We start from the raw sequence: 19143 nt of genomic DNA, 5'->3' as shown, positions 1-19143 counted from the left end.
AGATGTGACTGAGGACCTGACAGGACTCTTGGGTCCTAGGTTTGGCTTGCTGCCTCTGGACCTCATAAAGGCTTCTGGCGGGACTTCTGTAAGGAAGTGCTCAGACAGAACAGGGGTCTGTTACCCACCACAGGTCTTGGTTATGTCTCCTGGCAACTGAAGGCAGTTCCAAGAACCCATGCTTGCTAATCCCAGGCTGCACTCTAGGGCAAAGGCACAATTGAACATGGATTGCAGGTCCAGAGGTAAGGGTCCCCAGAAAGGGCTGTAGGAAAAAGCAGGGGGCCTATGTGGACCAGCCTCCACCCCACTCCAAGGCTGACCAAGGAGCTTATTGACCAGTACTGTGATAAACTATCTGGTCCCAGCAGTGTCTGACACCGTGTCTGTCTTCTCTGAGGTTACTCCTATAGACAGTGTGGCACTAACCCAGCACGGCACAGCAAAGCCAGCACTTGGCCTCTTAGGGCCATTCTGATGACCCAGCTCTACTCATAGAGAGGTGGCTGTAGACTCCTAGGAAGAGTGCTCAGGGCACACAGCTGCAGCTCTGTTCCCAACCAGCTCTTGGCATGGCCTGTCACTGCTCAGGGATGGAGGTCACTTGTGACAGCTGGTCTTGGCTATCACCTTAACTAATACAGTCACCAGAAGCTCCTAGCAACTTAACAGCCCTCCCCCAACATGTCCTAGACCAAAGCCTGGGGCCTTGGGCCAGTAAATAGCTCTTACTTGGCAAAGACCTTCTTCTCAAGGCGGGCCCGGGCAGTGTTGGCACGCTCTCGCAGGTCGGTGAGGTTGGGGTGCTTCTTCTTTTTCCCTTTGCCCTTCTTGCTATACCTGGATGAACCGAGGTCCACTCCCGTGGCTGCCTCCACATCCTTCATAAACTCAGGGTCCTGCCAATCTGAGCACAACTTGAGGATTTCAAAAGATGTCTGGTACCAACCCCAGGGGTGACCCTTGTGGGTTTCTTCTGGGTGTAGGGCTGGAGCTTGCCTGCTGCATGTCCTGGCACCATAATCTGAGAGGATCTGTGCTGAGTGACATGGCTATCTTGGGATGAGAATCTACCCAGAGACATCTCTTCCCTTACTCCCTTATTCCCCCTTCTGTCACTTAGTCCCCTAGTGTCCCGAGGGTCCCCTCAACTTGAACAGGCTGGAAGGATCTGGACAGGCCTACCCTCACAGCCACTACTCCTGGCATTCCTAACCATTCAGCTAGGACAGAAGCCAAGGCCTTTGGCCATGGAGGCAGAGTGTCTACAGGCTACTTCCCTGCCAGTGAGGCCAACTGTGCTGCTTTCAAATGTATCTTGTAGCTAACTGGCATGTGAAGTAAGGGTGTCCAGAGCTGAGGTGCATGGTAGGCTACAGATGGGTTCTCTGCTTCACAGGAAATGTGATGTTGGCTTCCGAGTGCAGAGCAAAATTACCCCACCTGTAAGCTGGGCACTGCCTGTTGCAGTCACAGGGGTCTATGGAAAGCGAGAGGGAAGTGAACAGCACTCAGCTCACTGATCCATGGCATGATCACTGCTCGTGTGTGTGGCTGCTGAGGTCGTTAGCCCATATAAATTGGCACCAGGCTCTTCTGGGAGTCAGAGCTTAGGACTCCTGAGTTCCCTCCTTAGTCTCTGTTGGTTCACCTCCACAGGCTTCCCTAAGCTCCATTAGGCATGACACCGGTCTAGCCTGGCTTGGGAAAGACAGTCTAGTGAATCAGATAAAGGCAAAGTAAACCTAACTCCTCAGGCCTGTGGGTGAGCCTAGCAGGCAGAAGAACCTGGTATTCTTTACTACAAAGGGCATCCAAATGCCCCATGGGCTGGGGCAGAGTAGACAGGGAGCAGTGCCTGGAAACAGGGTGGCAGCAAAGCCAGACTGTGAGGGGGCACGTCCACTGAGGGAGAAGCAAGCAAACCAGACAGACAGATGGTGTGGCCTCTCGAAGCTGATTTTTTTGAAGTGAAGGAACTCAGGACTGCACGATTCAGATACAGGGACGATTAATCCAAGATTAAGGAAAACTGTCTAAACAGTTTATCTCCCAGTAATAAGAAGGCGTCACAGTTTAGGAACCTGGTGAATGGAGCAATTGTTTAAACACAACGAAAAAATGCTGGCATCCAGTGGAGATGGAATGAGCACCTCAGGAAAATGAAGGAGCAATTTAAAAGCCTTTGAAGAAAATCAATAGACGCTGGGGCTGTGCGGCCTTCCTGGGCGCTGAAGGGCCCTGGAGCACCATGTGCATTGTCACCGAGGTTAGCACCAGGGAAAAGAAAATTGCCCCGTGTGCGAGGGAGGCGGGATCAATACTGCAGTTAGTAAAGAGATGCTATTTCACATCTGACTGGCCAGCACCGGCTTGGCCCGTGGCCTGATACCTGTTTGTTAACAAGCCACCGAGGGCTGGAAAACTAGATACTCTTCAGGGTTGACACAAAAATAGGCACTTAATTTGCTCCTGAGTGTGAGCCACCAGGGAAGGTTTATCCCGCAGATGAACAGGTCAGGCCCTCCCCACCGCTATACAACCCAGGCATGCCTCTGGGCACAAGATGAAACAGGTATTTCTGTCTTATGACCACAGGGCAAAAAGCTATGAAGGGGCCTGTACATATGTCCCCTTCACAGAAGGGCCTTCCATGAGCTGACTACAGCCCCCAAAATAGGTTTAGACACGAGACTGAGTTTGACCACCCATGTAGGTATGAGGGAACAGGAGAGGGGCTGGAGCTGGGTATGTCAGAGCCAGCAGACAAGACCACCTAGACTCTAGGTGCAAGAACTAGAGTGGATGACTGTATCAGGAAAGACGGCCTGCTGCAATTCCATCATCTCCTCAGGAAGCGGGACTAAGAACCAGGACCTGGGGACTATAGTGCAGTGGCCGAGTGCTTCTCTACCATATGAAACTCTGGGTTCAGTCCCTTTGTGTAGATGTTGACATAGTGGTGTATGGAGCCAGGAGTACCCATATTCCTGTTGTAAGCCTTGAAGATAAGTACCTTACTAGCCATGTGTACCCAACCTTGCCCATGGAGCTCCCAACCTGCTACTCAGTTACAAACAGAATTTGCAACTTGGTGACCACAAGTTCCAGGGCTATGTCTGCAGCCCCTCTCCTGCTCCCACACACCTACCCGGATGTGCCTGCTGCTGCTGAAGCTGCTGCTTTTGTTCACGGGCTCTGTCTTCTGGGTTAAGAGGCTGCCCCTTGTCATCTCTGGGGATGATCTTCCCATGGAACGGGCACTATACAATAAGCACAAAGCAGCTGATGGCCAGGAGATCACACAAATAGCTCTAGGGAAGGTGGGACAGCCACGCCCTCTAATCATGTGCCCTCCTCACAGAGGGGGCGATTGAGGGAGAGACAGCATCAGGAGTCTAAGGACTGATCTGCTTATCCAAAGCAACTTCTCTCTACTCTGCTACCTCCTGCATGCATGTGTGTACTTCCCCAACCTCATGTCTCAACCCACACATGGCTCTAGCTGCAGAACAGTGGTCTGGCTATTATAGATGGTCTCCCAGAAGTCAATGTTGGAGCCCAGGACAAAGAACCCCATACATGATTCTCTGATGGCCAGTGGCTAAGCAATTATGACACTGCTTATAAACCTTCCTCTACAGGGTTCACAAATATCCCTGGTCTATAATGGAGGCAAAGAGGGCCAGCACTTCCAAGGCTACTAGCCGTGGCCCAGCCTCTCCCTGGGTAGGCACAGCATCATGTCCATGGCCTACCTACTGGCCTTACTTACCTTCAGCCGATCCTGGCGCTCGCAGAGCCTGCCATTAGGCTTCAGGGCCCGGCACATGTGCTGCACAGGCTCAAACTTCCCTGAAAAGGTGATGTGCCGGCTATGGAGCATCTCAGAAACATGGGCACTGTCCACCTCTTCCTCCACCTCACTGGGTTTCCAGAAGCGGTGTTGAGAGTCAGATCTGTAAGGTGCACCAGAAACCCTCGAAGTAGCTACTCTGGACCAAAAGAAGGGGGCTGGCCCAATCACAATGTACCCCAATTACCCCTCAATCCTGGGGAGAGCACTTGCCCCTGGTGGCCTTGAGGCTTTCCCAGACTAGAAAAACATGATCACTACACTGGGTTCAAATCCTGGTGTTCACGGACCAGCCAAAGATGGTTGATATAACTACTAGCCTAAGGCTAGATTCCTCTTGCAAAGCAGGGCAGCAGCTTCGGGGCTCTAAGGCCATAGATTTGAAGTAAGGAGAGTCCAAGTCTAGGGTCTCTTTGCCATTGAGTGGGTGAATATAGGCTCTGACATGGACATGGCACCAATGCAGCAGAGGAAGAAGCATGCATAAATTCACACCCAGTCTTCACTCAGTGCTAAGGGCCCCAAAGGATGGAGCTTTTGCTCTGTGGCCACCACCAAACCTTATCCCCCCCACCCCCCACCCCGACAGTGCTAGGGATTCAACTTAGGGCCTCATGTATGTTAGGCAACCACTATACCAGTGAGCTACAAGACCAGTCAGTCCAGCAGCAAACCTTATGAAGGCCACTTTTCTCTGAATGCCAGAAAATGGGGCAGGCTTTGCCACTCTGTGGCAAAGGCTCAACTTCTGATCCAACAACACATAGCAGATTCTTTGGGCTCTGCACATGGATGCCAGCTGCCTCAAGAGCTGGCACCTCTGTGGATTGCTCAGAGATGGTAGGGCACATGGTAAACAGAAGACTGATAGGGCCCAGGATCCTGACCAGTGTTGGCTGTAGTCGGGTGAAACAGCACTGACCAGGGAACTGAAACGGCGGCAGCAACACAGGCTGGCTATGACTTGAACGTGGGGGAGTTCCTCACAACCAGCCTAGCTGTACCAATATTTAACATCATGGAGCCTCAGGGCAAAGCCCCGGCCCAGGACTCTCACATGGGCACTTGGCTCCCTTCCTTAGACTTCTCAAGATCCCAATTCCTGCCAGGTAAGCTTAGCATCCAGGCAGCCCAGCCTGAGGTTCACAAATCATTAGCTTTACTGGTCTTAGATTCCCAGTGCTAGCCCACTAGTACAGTGCCAGCAAGTGCAGCCTAGGCTCTTCCAGCCACCTGACTCCCTCCTCCTTGTAGGTAAGTTTTCACCTGTACTCCTAGATGTGTCTTTCCTTCTCTGCCTTCTGCTAGCTATCTTAGCCTGGTTTGTGCTGGGGCAGACCCATTCAAAAGGCTCTTGGGGAACAAGAATCCAACTTCTGACCCAGTTAACCCTGGGCCTATCTGCCTCCAGCGTCTTGAGGCCAGTTAACCCTGGGCCTATCTGCCTCCAGCGTCTTGAGGAGCCACACTTGTCAGGAAGATCGGAGCTGAGCTTTAGCTGTCCCTTCACACTGAGCACTGGATAGCCTCCATGGGTACCTCCAGAAGAAGCAATAGTAAGGCTCAAGTCCCAGCGTCCTATGGGCCAGAGAATACATATTTAAGGCCAGGTTGTGCTCGTGTCCTAGGAACCAGATATCTTAGACTCACTTAAGAATCTTTCCAGCCGTTAGCTGCTCCTGGCCCCAGTAACACAGGTCCACTCCAAAGGGTACAATGGGTGCTCGGGCTCGTTCTGCTTGCTTCTGGGCTTCCTCTGGCCCAGGAAGTACCCTGAAAACAGATCAGTACATGTGGGCTACCCATTCCTTGTGTGGCTACTTGCCTTTCCCTTCCACATCACAGTGCAGTCCAGAAGCCTGGGATCAGAATTAATATACTATCGTGTGGCTGAGCTGTCAGTTTGGCTGCTGATATCCGGCCAACAACCTGGCCCTGCTGAGTACTGGCTCTGATTTGTGATGTGAACTGCTTGGAGGTCACCTGACATTTCCTTCAAGAATATGGCTTGGCTGCAGGACCTCCCAAGGGCTGCTACAGGCCCAGCTGAGCCCCATGCCCCACATCAGCAGGTGCTACTTGGTTAGGACTACACACATTCCAGGATTCCTCTCAAAGGAGGGTTCTTGGGCAACCTGTTCAGGCCAGCCAGTACTTCAGACAGGTGGTGGCAGTACTAGACTGTGGACCCAGTGACATGGGACATCTAGAGTCACCTGGTAGAGGAGAGGGAGGGAGATGACAAGCAGTCCTGGAGCCGCAACATCTGGGCAGCTGCAGAGGTGGGGTCTGAGGCCTCTTCTTCCCTTCTCATCCTGGTCTTCTCCTGTAAGCTACATACAGCTGTGCCTTTCTCCAGAGTCTTCAGCGGGGCCTTTGGCTCCAGCCCTGAAATGACACATGTCCACTCTAACACCACTCTATCTCCAGGGAGGACAGGAGGAGCACCATGTGGTCAGGCCTCACTCAGATGCATCCATATGTGACAGCACAAGAGACTGTGCTGTCATCCCAACTTGTCAGATACAGGCCACACTCTTATGCAGGGAACAGGGTTAGGACTCAGGTAGCCTATAGGGATTGTCATCAAGAGCCTGCCCAGAGCTGTTCACAGCACAGGCCAACAACACTGTCACCTTTGCCCACAGCTTCCCACAGTGAGAGGCTGGATGTCTACAAATAATACCTGACATGCCAAAGAGAGGCTGCCTTCCCCTTGACAGGAGGCCTCCCTTCACTGAGAAAGGAACAGAGCAACCCAGACCTGTATGAAGGTGATAATTGAGTGGTACTTCTCCCCTGTGCTGTCCTCAGAAGAAACACCCACCACAGCAGTTCCCAACTTTCGCCCAAAACATCAAAAGCCACAAGAGTGGCTACAGTATGTTTTCTGTGGCTATGGGGCAGATGTTAAGCCCCTGACTATAGGATGCCACCCTGAAATACCTGCCCTACCTCCTGCCAGCTAGAGGAGGTTATGATGTTGACACCAGGATTTCTATAGGATATAGCAGATGACACCAATCTTAGCCCAGTTTCATTCTCACATCCCAAGGGCAGAATCCCGTCACTTTGTTCCTGCTCACTCTTGGGTCTGGCTCTTAGCAGGTTGCATATAGGGCCAACTCTGACCCTTGCTGGCCCCAGAGCATTGTCAGAACTGGGACTCCAGGGGCACTATCCACTTGTTACCGGACTTCTCACAGTCAAGGCAGGAGCAGCCTCAGCTGAACACTTGCTGTGCCAGAGAGACCTGCAGTGACACCAAAGCTCAGACTTCTGAATACCCTGAGGCAGAACAGATGATGCACAATTTCTGAGACTGGGCAGACTCCACAGCTGAGGTAAGGCAAGAAGGACAAATCACCTGGAGAAGATAGCAAAGCACCATTCTGGCAGTCAGAAGGGAAAGAGGTGTCGAAGACATCTTCTATCAAAGTAGTGGAGCAGGGAGGTTGGAAAGATGGCTCAGCACTTAAGAGCACTGGCTGTTCTTTCAGAAGACCCAGGTTCAGTTCCCAGTACCACATGGTAGCTTACAACTGCCTGATTCCATTCCCAGGGGATCTACTGTCTTCTTCTGGCCTCCTCAGGCACTAGTCACACACATGGTGACAAACATACAAGCTGGCAAAACACCCATCGCATAAAATAAAAATTAAAAAAAAGAAAGATGAAGTCAGGAAATACTGTAGAGGTATAGTTGCTTGCTGGATGCCTGAAGGGCAGAGGGACCAGTGGTAGCGCACATGAGCGAAACTGCACAGCGCAATGATGTGAAGGGCAGACCACTGGTGCTGGGCTTCCTGTTTCTGGAATTCCAGAGAAAAGAAAATACAATTGGAATGTAGGAAATGGTTGAAGAAATGAGACAGTTTTCCTGCCTATCAGAGGAGGTGAAGAACCAAATGTGGTTGAAAGAGGAAGTTAGAGAACATTAATTAACAAAGAAAAGGTGAAGAATTGAAAATCCCAATGGCAGCCGCACTTTTAGCCAAGTAGCAAGTTCAGGGCCTTAAAAAGCCATTTAGAAGGGGACAGGGAAGGGCTGGGATGCAGTGCTGGCACAGCATGCACCTAGAAGTTCTAAGGCTATGTCCCATCCTCAATACCACAAAAGAGAAAAAGGAAAAAAGAAAAGTGTAGAGGAAGATAACCAAGCTTACAGCTGAATACCCAGCTGAGCTGTCATGCCCACCACACACAGGAGGGAGTCTTATGGACACAAGACTTACAAGGACCACCCCTTGCAGATCCTTTAAGAACATCCTTAGCATAGGTGACCCATCAAGAAAGAGAAAATCTAAACCACAGCACACAAGATAACAATGAGTAAATGACTTTTGACATCAGAACAATAACTCAGTGGGTACCAGGGTGGTCCAATGCCATGGAAGTAGGATAAGAGAGTTCTTGATCTCCTGTCTTATGCAGAGGACAGTACAGAAACCATAGAAAGAATAGTGAATGCAGGACTAGGGGCTGGGCTGGTAGTAGGAAGCATGTTTAACATGTGTGAGGCCTTAGGTTCTATCCTCAGAACTACAAAATGGAAACAGTCAATGATAAGGAATATGTAAGTCTTAAGACTGGAGATAGCTATCAGAATGATACAAAGGGACACTTTTTTTAAAAGCAGGAGAGAAAACCCAAACAATGACAGTAGCAGCAAAGCAAGAAAAAGTATGGTACCCAGTTCTGAACAGATAGGACCACTTGTCAAACAAACTAAGGAGTCTATGAGCAGATGGACTGAGCAAGTCAAATACGTTTAGCTAATAGACATCTATTGAGAGGCTAAAATAAAAAAGTTAGACAACAATAAAAAGACAGCTGGGAAAACAGGTTAATACCAGGAAAGTAGATTTTAAGTTTAAAAGTAGTATAAAAGAAAGAATACAGGAGGGTGTGATGAATGTGGATGGAACCTCGCCTAATAGTCAAAGTACAAGGTGGACCTCACTCTTCATCCAGAACTTGGGGCACTCGGGTAGGAGAGTCTGAAGGCCGAGGCCAGTCGGGTTACAAAGTCAGATCCTAAATCAAGCTTTAAAAATGCTAAGTTTGTGCATTAGTATCTAGACCCAAGGTCAATGAGTGTGTTAGGCATGTGACAGAATTAAGTGACTGTAGTACCCAGAAGGCCTGAGGAAGGAGGATTTCAAGTTGAAGTCTGTGCAATAAAGAGACATCCATCAAGGAAGGCCAATGCACTCTACCTGAGGCCTTGGGATGGCAAAGCCTACACTAAGGCTAAGAGTTCGAGCCCCATCATGGGCTTGCTGTAGCAGAGGTCAGCCTGACATGGCACAGAAATGACCAGCTGCTCTTTAAGGCTTCCTGGGGCCCTGAAGGCAACGGTCAAACCTGATCCATTGCCTGTTTTTCTATAACAAGTTTTACTGGTCCCAGATACAGCCATTTATCTGTGCTGCTTTCAGAGTAGAACCATGAGAGACCTGATGCAGTCCAGAAAGCCAAATATTCACTCTGCGGCCCTATATGGAAACACTTGCTGTCTCTGCTTTAGATTGCCTGTGCATAGGGAAGGGCCCCTGGCTCTTGAGTTCTTATGAGTGGGGAGCAGAGGACTTGGGCAGAGCCACTCTGAGAGGGTGGTGGAGTCACAGACAGCTGCCTCCAGGCTCTGGAGCTCTGCGGTCCCAAGGTTTGGGCACACTATGTATCAAAAGATACCAGGCTGCCCTTTCTCTGGTCCAACAGTAAAAACAGTGTCCCATGCTAGGCAGTGGTTGCTCTCACCTTTAATCCTAGTACTCAGGCAGCAGAGGCAGGTGGATCTCTATGAGTTCTAGGCTAGCCTGGTCTACAGAGTAAGTTCCAGAACAGCCATGGAAAAATCCTGTGTTGAAAAAACAAAGACAACAATAACAAAGAAACAACAAAAACCGGTTTCGGTGGCAAACATTTGACCCCCAGTGTTTCTCAGCACAATGTTACTGGCAATGTGGAAGCCAGCAAGTTAGCCGAGTCCTGCATACATGCATACACAGCAGGGAGGCGAGGCTGGTAAGTGAACAATGTGACATTTAGATAGATACAATCGCAGCCAAAAGATCAATATGAGAATTCCTAAGAGTTACAAGAATGAAATATATTTTTCATTGATTTGTTGTTTTAAACCATTAAGAAGATGGGTAAGCGTGTTAGAGCAGGGTAAACACTCAGGGCACTGAACACACCACTGTTTTCACACCGTCATAGAAAATCAATCTCACTGACATATTTTCAAAGTTAAAACCCAAAAAGCAGAGCACACTCCTCAGGCCAGAGGGAGGGTGACCCTGAAAGAATGAGACATTATCCTGCTGACCGCCATGGCCCTGCTGCCTCGCAGGGCCTGACTCTAGTAGTCCCTTGGCCAAAATTTACTCCCATACTTGCTTTTAGAAAGAGTCATAAAAATGTCCAAAGCTCCTTTTTTTGTTTAAATTGGCCAAGTGGCACCTATTTGCCTGAAGCACTAAAGCAGACAGTGCGGGAGAGACGGATCGATGGGAGGAAATGGAGAGGCTGGGGCTCCACACAAAGTTAGGCTGCCGCGCGCTGACATTATTGATTTTACCTAGTTCAGCTGGCCTTGTAATTAAAATGTAAATTTGAGAAAGAGATTATGTCCTGACAGAAATGGTAGGATTAAGGGGAAGATAAAAGCCCCTCAGTGAAAATTCAGAGAAAGAAATGAGAAAGAAAAAAGAGCCTGATTTCCTCAGCCGTGTGGACTTAGACTGAATCTAACAGCTCAGATTCGCCTGTGTTTAATTGGAAAAACAGCGAGGGACTATAAACTAGTATTATGAACTGAGTTCACTGCACACTGTCTGTCTGTCCGGACACTCCAGCCTAGGCTGCTGCTCTCTAGGGAGTCTCCATTTGGTATAATAATGGAGGATTCCCACCTTCTACCTGTGCCACAGGTCCTGCCCATGGGCCAGTTCTTCTTGCCCCAGCCGCTCCTGTGAATGCTTCAGGAATTCTAGGTGTGTCATATGTCCCTGGCCTCAAGGGCTCAACAACCCCTCCTTGGTTCCTGTGGCTCTCAGCCCAGTGGTGGCACTGACAGCCAGACTGTATGTACTGAATGTGGGTGCTGTAGGTCTACCTGTACACTCTGCCAACCCTCCCAGACTCTGCCATGTTCTCCACTTGATATCATTTTGAAAATACAAAACAACAGCTTACTCAGACCACAACGGCCATCACTGCCTTCTAGGTTTAAAACAGATGCCTAGAACCTCTCCAAGAAAGGGATAAATTACAGACAATGCAGCAAGCCACTGAAGTCTCTGTCTTTCTGTTAGGCTGAGTTGAAGCCCCTTAGCAGCTCTGTAGGCACTTCCAGGTGTACATGGAAGGCTCTGAAGAAACGACAGTAACACACAGGCTGATGGGCACTGGGTGCAGGAACTATGGACAACATAGTTATTGCTCCTATGTGAGAAATAACCCTACACTCAGTAGTGGAACCTGCAGCATTCTATTGAAAACCATGAATTAGTCTACATTAGGAACAGGTACCAGGGCAGCACAACTCTGCTGTGGGGCCTGAGCCAGGCTGGGATGATCACGAGTAGATGTGGGTTGTAACTGCCAAACGGGAGCCACTTGTGACTTCCCTGTGTGGCAGCAGGTTTGTCAGGCTGTGTCCAAGCACATGTCCCAGCAAGTGGCAGTGGGAGATGCTTCAAAGTGTTTTTATGACTCAGCCTCTTTTGCTGGACTCAAATGGTCAACAGCCAGAAGCCATCTAGATATAGGCAGACAGAGGGCTATCTCTGATCAGGAGGACTAAAGAATTTGCTCTAGCCCTGTCTATTTCCACTGGTGGCTGGAAAGGGAACACTGTGTGTTCCTATCTTCCAGAGGTGACATTAAGTAAGCATCTGTGAACAGGGGCTGCTATCTTCATTGGCTCCATCACTGACCATTCCCAAGCCATGGGCCGAAGACATCCTCTCCTAGGATGAAAGGAATCTGTTTTGTTCTTTGAGAATAATCCTCCGTGTTGGTGTGTCACTGCTGGCCCTGCTACATATGACCTAGAACCACTCAAAACCTGTGTACAGTCAGACTTACCATGTCTGCTGGAAGGATATGGAACATTAGAACAAGATGCAGAGGCCCAAGCTAAAAAAATTCTGGTGCAACCATGATCCCTGAATCAGTGCTGGTTTCCAGGATCCCCTGAAGACTCCAAGAGCCAGAGTTAGTCCCCCAGCTTAAGAACAAACATGTGGCTTCCAAAGAGGACAGAAGGACATCAGGGCATTTAAGAACCCATGTACATAAGTAGGTGATAGACATACTGTCTGGACACTGAAAAGTATCCCTGCCTCACCTGCCCTCACTTCCCACGGTGGCCTCAGATATAGCCATACCAGCACCTTGCTAAACAAGGACCTTGTCCAGGAAAGGGTAAAAGGAAACAGGAGGCAAAACCCATCCTGGGCACAGGAGGATGGCCATGTCACCCGATATATACCTGAAGCACTTCCTGGTGTTCAGGAGTTGGCCATGACGTATATCCTAGCAGGAAGAAAGGCAAGTTGGGAGACAATAAAATCCATCTCAGAAGCATGTGAGTAGAGGTTTGGAAGGTCATGGGGTTTGCAGGCTGAAGAGCCCATGAGGAGAGCATGGTGAGGCTGAGGCCTGGAGAACTGTAATAGTATACACAACTCAGTAAGGCAGGCTTGCCCACAGGCAGCAGGCAAGGCAAGCAGGCATCAGAGGACAGCTCTACTAGGCAGGGAGCTCTTCACGGGGCATCAGAATACTGGGACTTCTGAGTAAGCCAGACCAGGCCACTGTGCTCAGCCAAGGGGTCACTAGTAGCCCTTGAGTGTGAGCGGTTCCTCCTGACAGTCACACACTCACTGATCCCCAAGCAACCAGCCTGCCCAGGAGACGGCACTAGGCCAAGGGCTGAGGACTGAGGGGTGAGTCTGCCTAGGCTAATTTGGCTTAACACCCCTAATAGGTCGTGCGTGGCTTTACACACAAGTCATATAATCTTCTAAATTCTCTTAACAATTTCAAATTTCACCCCATAAATACCAGTTCAAATCCATTTGTGTACTCCCCACAGAAGCAAGATGATTTGTTTTTATTTGCTTCCTGTTTGCATAAGTGGTGCCGTAACCTGAAGCTGTGACCTAAGTCCTGGATCCCCTTTAAGTCTACACATTCTCTGGAGGGCACAGGCCTAGGGTATGGCTCTTAGAGCTTTCTTGGAAAAGAGGAAGATACTAGATGGAAAATGCCTGTCTGTCACAGCAGTGTTCTATGTGTGACAAGTTGCTTCTTGCTATGGAGTCCAGACATTCCTGAGTCAGAGGCTATGTCTGTGACCTCACAGACACAAAGCAGGGATGCTTTTCTCATGATATCTGCCTCCCCTCTGCCCTGGTGTGTGCCCTATGTGGACAAAGGCATCCCCATCAGACTGCGTCCTTGACCCACAGCCAGAGCATCAAAGGGCCCAGAAGACCCTGTGTGATGTCCTGCCATGTTCTGGCCACAGGGGGACTCAAGGGCACAAAAGAAAAACACCACAACTTAAGTACAAGAAACAATAGGGCACAAAAGAAAACCACCACAACTTAAATACCAGAAACAATTACTGACACAACAGCTGTACAAGGGAAGTTGATGGATAAACTCCCTGAGTCAATATCACAACCTAGAGGCATTGTCCAGAGTGGGAACCTGTCCCTCCAGTACCCTTGATGTCCAATCCTGTCCTTTGTGGGCCCACAGCTCACCATATTCAGCTCGTAGATGGTCAGGGATTCGCGGCTCATAACCCTCTTTCTCCGGGACCTCCACGAAGTCCTGATCCTCATCCTCGCTGTCCTCCAGTGCTTCTGTCTGTGAAAACATTCCCAAATACAAATAAGGTCACCAGGTCTATCCAACAGCAGCTGTCCATGGACCGTGTACAAGTATCCCTTCTTTTAGGGCCATCTCTTCAGTTTACGACTTCAACAACAGATGCTGATAGTCTTTCATTACAATGTCTCTAAGGCTGTTCTTATTCTTGAGTCACAGTGCCTTTGCATAGCTCCCACCTGGAGCCATTCCCTAACTACCACCAACCTTCTTTTGCCTGCTGCAGTAGGCATCACCAAGGACATGCACAAATGGCTTATCCCCATTAAGCAGGCAGCAGAGCTTGAATTAATGGTGCTGCCCTTTTACCTACAGCTCTTCCATGCCCAAGTAAGCCACCACGTTCATAGGTCATAACATTTGCTATGCCTCAGACCCACTGCTCCTCCAGTCTCACTGCAGAACTATCTTCTGATGAGTTTCCTCCCACCCTACTTCCCACTGACCTCATATTTTTCCAGAATCTTCCACAACCAGGATATGAAGCCAGAAACCCAACCTTCCAGAGATCTACTCCACAGCCCACCTATCCTATAAGGGAGCTAGGCTCAGCTCACCAGAGCAAGGAAGTCCACACCCCTAGGGATGTGGTACCTCTTGGACTGTGGTGGCCCCTTGAGTTTTGGTGCCCCCCTGCCAAGTTTCAATGCCCTTGCAGCTTCTAAAGCTGGGCATGATGGTACACACCTTTAATCTCAGTGCATGTCTGTGTATAAAATAAAGGGTAAGGTATAGGGGCTGAGATTCTATTACAGTTACAATCTATATAGCCCTGGTTGACCAGCAGGAGCCCTGTACTGAGTATCCATCAATGTCTCAGAGTGGACTGGGCTGTTGGGAGGCAGAGGCAGGTGGATCTCTGGAAGTTTGAAGAGGTCAGCTTGGTGTGTGTAGGAAGTTCTTAGACAGTTTCATAATAGAGATAATAGATATCTGCTTCAAAAGCAGACAGACAGTTAGGTAGGTAGATGGGTGGATAGATAGATAGATAGATAGATAGATAGAGGGAGGCAGTTTTAGGGCAGAATTGAGACAAGGAAGGTCCCTGTTAAGTGAATGCTAACTTATGGGACCTTCATAGGATTATAAGAAAAACTTTAAAAAACTAAAACAAACCATTCCCAACAGCAACTTTAAATTTACAGATGTCCCCCATGGTCCTGACTTTCCTGAAGGAAGAAAGGACATCTAAGGAGTAGCTTCTAGTCTCAGGGCAGGAGCTACTGTGCATCGGAAGCCACAGCAAGCAAATGACAGTCATCATGGAGGAGGGACTACAGTGCATCACCCTGTACTTATGCCCTAGCTCAGCATGCTGCCCGCCCAGGTTGAGCCGGGCTCCTTCACGGGACTGCAGGAACCATCAGCAGCCACATCTGGCCGTGCCTGCTGGCCCCATGCCCCAGCCTGGGAGACTGCTGCCCAGAGAGCATAATCAGATGCAAATGCACTTTGTTTTGGTGCAGCCCACAGTCATGCATCTGGGAAGCACAGGAGACATTAATCATCGGAAACTGTAATTTTTGTTATCAGTCTAACACTGATCAAAAGGGAAGCCTGTCTCCACCGCTGACCTGTGAAACGTCCCAATTATACTCTTTGGAAATGACAGGGGCACTTAACTCCCGAGCTGAGCAAATGACGACGATCAATCACGTTTGAATAACAATGAGCCACGGACCTGAAAATTATTTTTGTATAGAATCTACCCAGGAATTTATGAAAGGTGGAAAGCAGCCCAAGGTTTTAGGGCGTTACGGGCTCAGCTAGTGCAGTGCGTATCAAACACTAAACAGAATTTATGTGTTTTAATTTTCTAAAAGGTAGATGTGGGCTGGGTGCTACAATGCATAACATATAGTGCCAGGTTTTAAATATGGGGGTCATTTTCATAAAATATTATGCTTATTGCTCACACCCTTGAATTTTGCTGGGGACTTTTTATCAAAATTTCATTCCCTAAAAAAATACTCAAGTGCTTAGGTAACTATTATAATTTTATCTTCTTTCTCCTGAACTACAATCATTTATTTTTAGATTAAATTTGAGGCTCCAGGTTCTTCCTTATTCTAAATTAGCACTGATAAAGGCCTCTGGCTGTCTGCTCTTCCACCATGTGCATTTGCCTTGAAAAAGACCCAGGCTCTCTCTAGGCCATACAGCTTCCAGCCTTCCCATACTTTACTTAGCAACTATTGGGAGATGGAGTACTCAAACTGCAACAACTACAGTTTACAGAGGTCACTGTTGATACCTAAGTGAAACTAAAGTGAAGTTTTTCATTCACACTTGGTAAATACTACTATTGCAAATTCTTGGTGCCGAAGTTACCAAGGACAGCTGACAGATGAGCTATACCTGAGGGATGGGAAATTACTCTGCTGTGGAAAAGTTCTGAGCCCTAGCTGTCGGGACACTCCTGTGACCTGCACAGGAGCCTGACCAGGAATATTATGGTTACAGGGGGCAGTAAGGTAACACAGCCCAGAGAGGAGAAGGCTTTCATGGGATGGTGTTGAATCACAGTCAGCTAGCCTCCACTTACTTACTTTGGAATCTAAATAATTAAGAGGTCATGACCACTGTGGTAGAACTTGCCTTTAAGGTCACAGGGGAGGTCAGACAGATGCTAGTGTCCAGAGGGGGTTCACATAAAGAGCCTAGATGCCAAGAGTCCAGGGAAAGAGCTCACACCTGGTAAAAAGGCAGGATTAGCGATGTCTTCAAAATGAGGCCAGACTTTTGAAATGTTCTCAAGAACAGTTTACTTTTATCCCAGGTGAGGGCCAAGTTTTCTACTGTGACAAAACAACACAAAACGAACTGTGTGAAACTAGTCAGGAGGAGCAACTCTCAATGAGCCCTGCACAGGGGACCACACAACCAGCACAGGCTGCCTTTCTCACTCAGACCTTTTCTGATGTGTGAAATCCGTGGGTGCCTTGGAGGGATATGGCAGGTGGTCAGAAATCCTTCTAGCCAATCAGAAGACTCCTCCTAAGCTGGCCCCCAAGTGGGAGCTACAGTTCCCGACAGAGGGCCAACTTATCCACCCACAAAACAGAAACAAGCTTTTGCCCACCGCTGTTGTGTGGTAGGGGTGCTGCTGGTTTTATACAAATTGATTCTCACCCACAGTTAAAAGGATTTAGAAAAATGAGTCGTCATGATCATAATTAAACAAGCAATAAAACGGCTAAAATATACAACGCAATCAGTTTACAGAAGTGGGGTGGTGAGTGCTAATTATCTCAAAGGAATGGGAAGAGCATCTGAACATCCAGAAAACCCACGGCCACCAAGCCCACAGCCTAGAGATACAGCGGGAACCATTAAATAAATTTTGTGCGATCTAATTAACTTGGTGCGCAATCTCAATTACTTTTCACCCAAGAAATCACTTTTGTTCAGTTTTATGTGTGTCTATTTCCCTTTTAAAAAAAAAATGATGTAAGGCCTCGTCAGACAAGTGAGTTCCAAACTGCATTTGTCTTTCAGCGGCTTGATGGCTATGCATTTAAAAACCCATTCTATCTTATAAACTAAAAATTAAACGTGCTCAGCTGTGATGGCCGTCATTGCATCTGCTATTTATATGCTAATGCCCTCCCTGGAAGGCCGTGCAAATTGCCCGGCCAGGCCAATATCTCATGTGCATCTCGGCTGCCAGGGACGCACCTTCAGAGGACAGAGGGCGTTGTGGTGCTGACCACGTGATAACACAGAACAGGCACCTGGTGGCCAGAAGGGCCAGCACTGTGTCAAACCTGCCCAGATGCCAACAGGGCACCAGAGCATACACTCAAGTCCAAAAAACTACGCTGGAGCAAAACATCACTTTTTGGAATGACCATCTCTATAAAGACCACATTCACAAGAAAGTCTCACAACAGCACTCAGGACACACTGGGGCAGGCATTTCTCCTCCTCTCTCCTAATAGCCTCCAACAACAGTCCACAAAAACCTGCCCTTGACAATTTAGTTTGACCAAGAACCCCACTGTCAGGGAACTTCCTAGAAGTGGGGCCCAAGAGCTGAGGCTAGCCTACTACAAAGTATGAGGCCAAAAACCTGGTCACATATGCCTAGGAGTCCATTTCCAGAGCAAGGCTAAGGCTAGAATTCTCAGCTAGATCCAAACAAGCAGTTAGCAAGAGAGCCAAGGGAGTCACATGCTGTCAATCAAACTGAGGGCTGGTAGCCTAGGTGGCCACAGGCCAGGTGCTCTGGGTCTCTAGTGCTCCTAATGTATATAGTCAAACCAGCCCGTTTTGGGGACAATATATACATGCTCTCAATGACAAGGCTATGTGAGTGGTCAGAGGCAGGAAGAGTTATCATGCATGAGGTTATGTGAACTCCGCACATTAACATCCAATGAAATGTGAAATCACTAATCATTCTTCCCAGGAGTGTGCAGAGAAAGCCAATCATACAGGGGAGAAGTGCGTCCTCACTTGTTTGGGCCTACAACTAACAGTTTTCTTCTAGGATTAGAACAGGTCCCTCCCTGTGCCTTGGTCACCATCTCAGGTGAGAGCAGGTGGCTAGCCTCTGGAAATGTGAGGCCATGCTATGCTGTGTGGCCTGCTTCAAAGACACTAGGCCATGTTCATCAGGTAGCCTTTCCCCTGGGTACCTGGGACTTCAGGAGGGGCCAGGACTCATACCTCCTCAGGACCACTCTCTCAGCTGTGAAATGGAGGAGATAATCTGATGAGGTATTCCTAGAGTAAAGAGGTGACATGTGAGACAGTGTTGACGTGAGATGGTGTTGAGAGCTAGCTCATTCTGGAAAGACTGGAGCCAGGGAAAATCAAGACTAGATTCATAAGGTGGGGGGTGGGAGGGTATGGGCTGGTGCAAAGGTAGCCGAGTTATTTTCTGCCATCCTTGTGAGCTGACCTCATGAGAACTAGTACTCAAACCCCTCCCTACTCTCTGCTGTGCTCGTGCTTGGCCTTCAGTGTGATGGAGAAGCACAGCCCTGAGGCAGCAGTTGACAGGCCCTGCTGCTGCTGCACAAGGTCCCACAGGCTGATTTAGTTTTCCTGCTTTCCCCGGTGTGTCTGACGGTTCAACATTTCATTTCCTGTGTTTTCTGTTGTCCTTTTCACCTACAAGAAGCAAATCCTGCAGAGTCCGGGAAGCTTTCTTAACTCTGCCAGGAGAGGAACTGGGCCTGGTGCACTCCCAATATAGCACCTATGGGTCTGGGAGTGAGACTGATCTGAAAGGCAGGCTGGCGAGCACCCAGCACAGAAAACAAGCAAAGCTTCACAGCATGCACCAAACAGATTGATCGCCACTGCTGTGAGAGGGTAAAGACGAGTCCATGGTTCCATCAGGGTGGCTGCCACGTGGCTCATGAGAC

General features: G+C 48.8%; 1 protein-coding gene across 6 annotated transcripts in view; it reads right to left on the bottom strand.

The window, feature by feature from the left end:
- Nucleotides 1-19143, bottom strand: part of Uvssa (UV stimulated scaffold protein A) — a 39870-nt gene that overhangs the window by 3116 nt on the left and 17611 nt on the right. For all 6 annotated transcript variants that reach the window (XM_034509525.2, XM_034509523.2, XM_076938283.1 and 3 more), the window contains 6 exons: nt 13642-13747; nt 6073-6244; nt 5507-5629; nt 3776-3959; nt 3152-3263; nt 733-907 (listed from right to left, as the gene is read on the bottom strand). In XM_034509525.2, the coding sequence (XP_034365416.1) occupies nt 733-907; nt 3152-3263; nt 3776-3959; nt 5507-5629; nt 6073-6244; nt 13642-13747 (872 nt within the window). The remainder of the gene's footprint in view (nt 1-732; nt 908-3151; nt 3264-3775; nt 3960-5506; nt 5630-6072; nt 6245-13641; nt 13748-19143) is intronic.

Source organism: Arvicanthis niloticus, chromosome 7, assembly GCF_011762505.2.
Source record: "Arvicanthis niloticus isolate mArvNil1 chromosome 7, mArvNil1.pat.X, whole genome shotgun sequence".
Taxonomy (NCBI): Eukaryota; Metazoa; Chordata; class Mammalia; order Rodentia; family Muridae; genus Arvicanthis; species Arvicanthis niloticus.
Note: the sequence above shows the minus strand (reverse complement) of the source record. Positions and strands in the feature narration are given on the sequence as shown.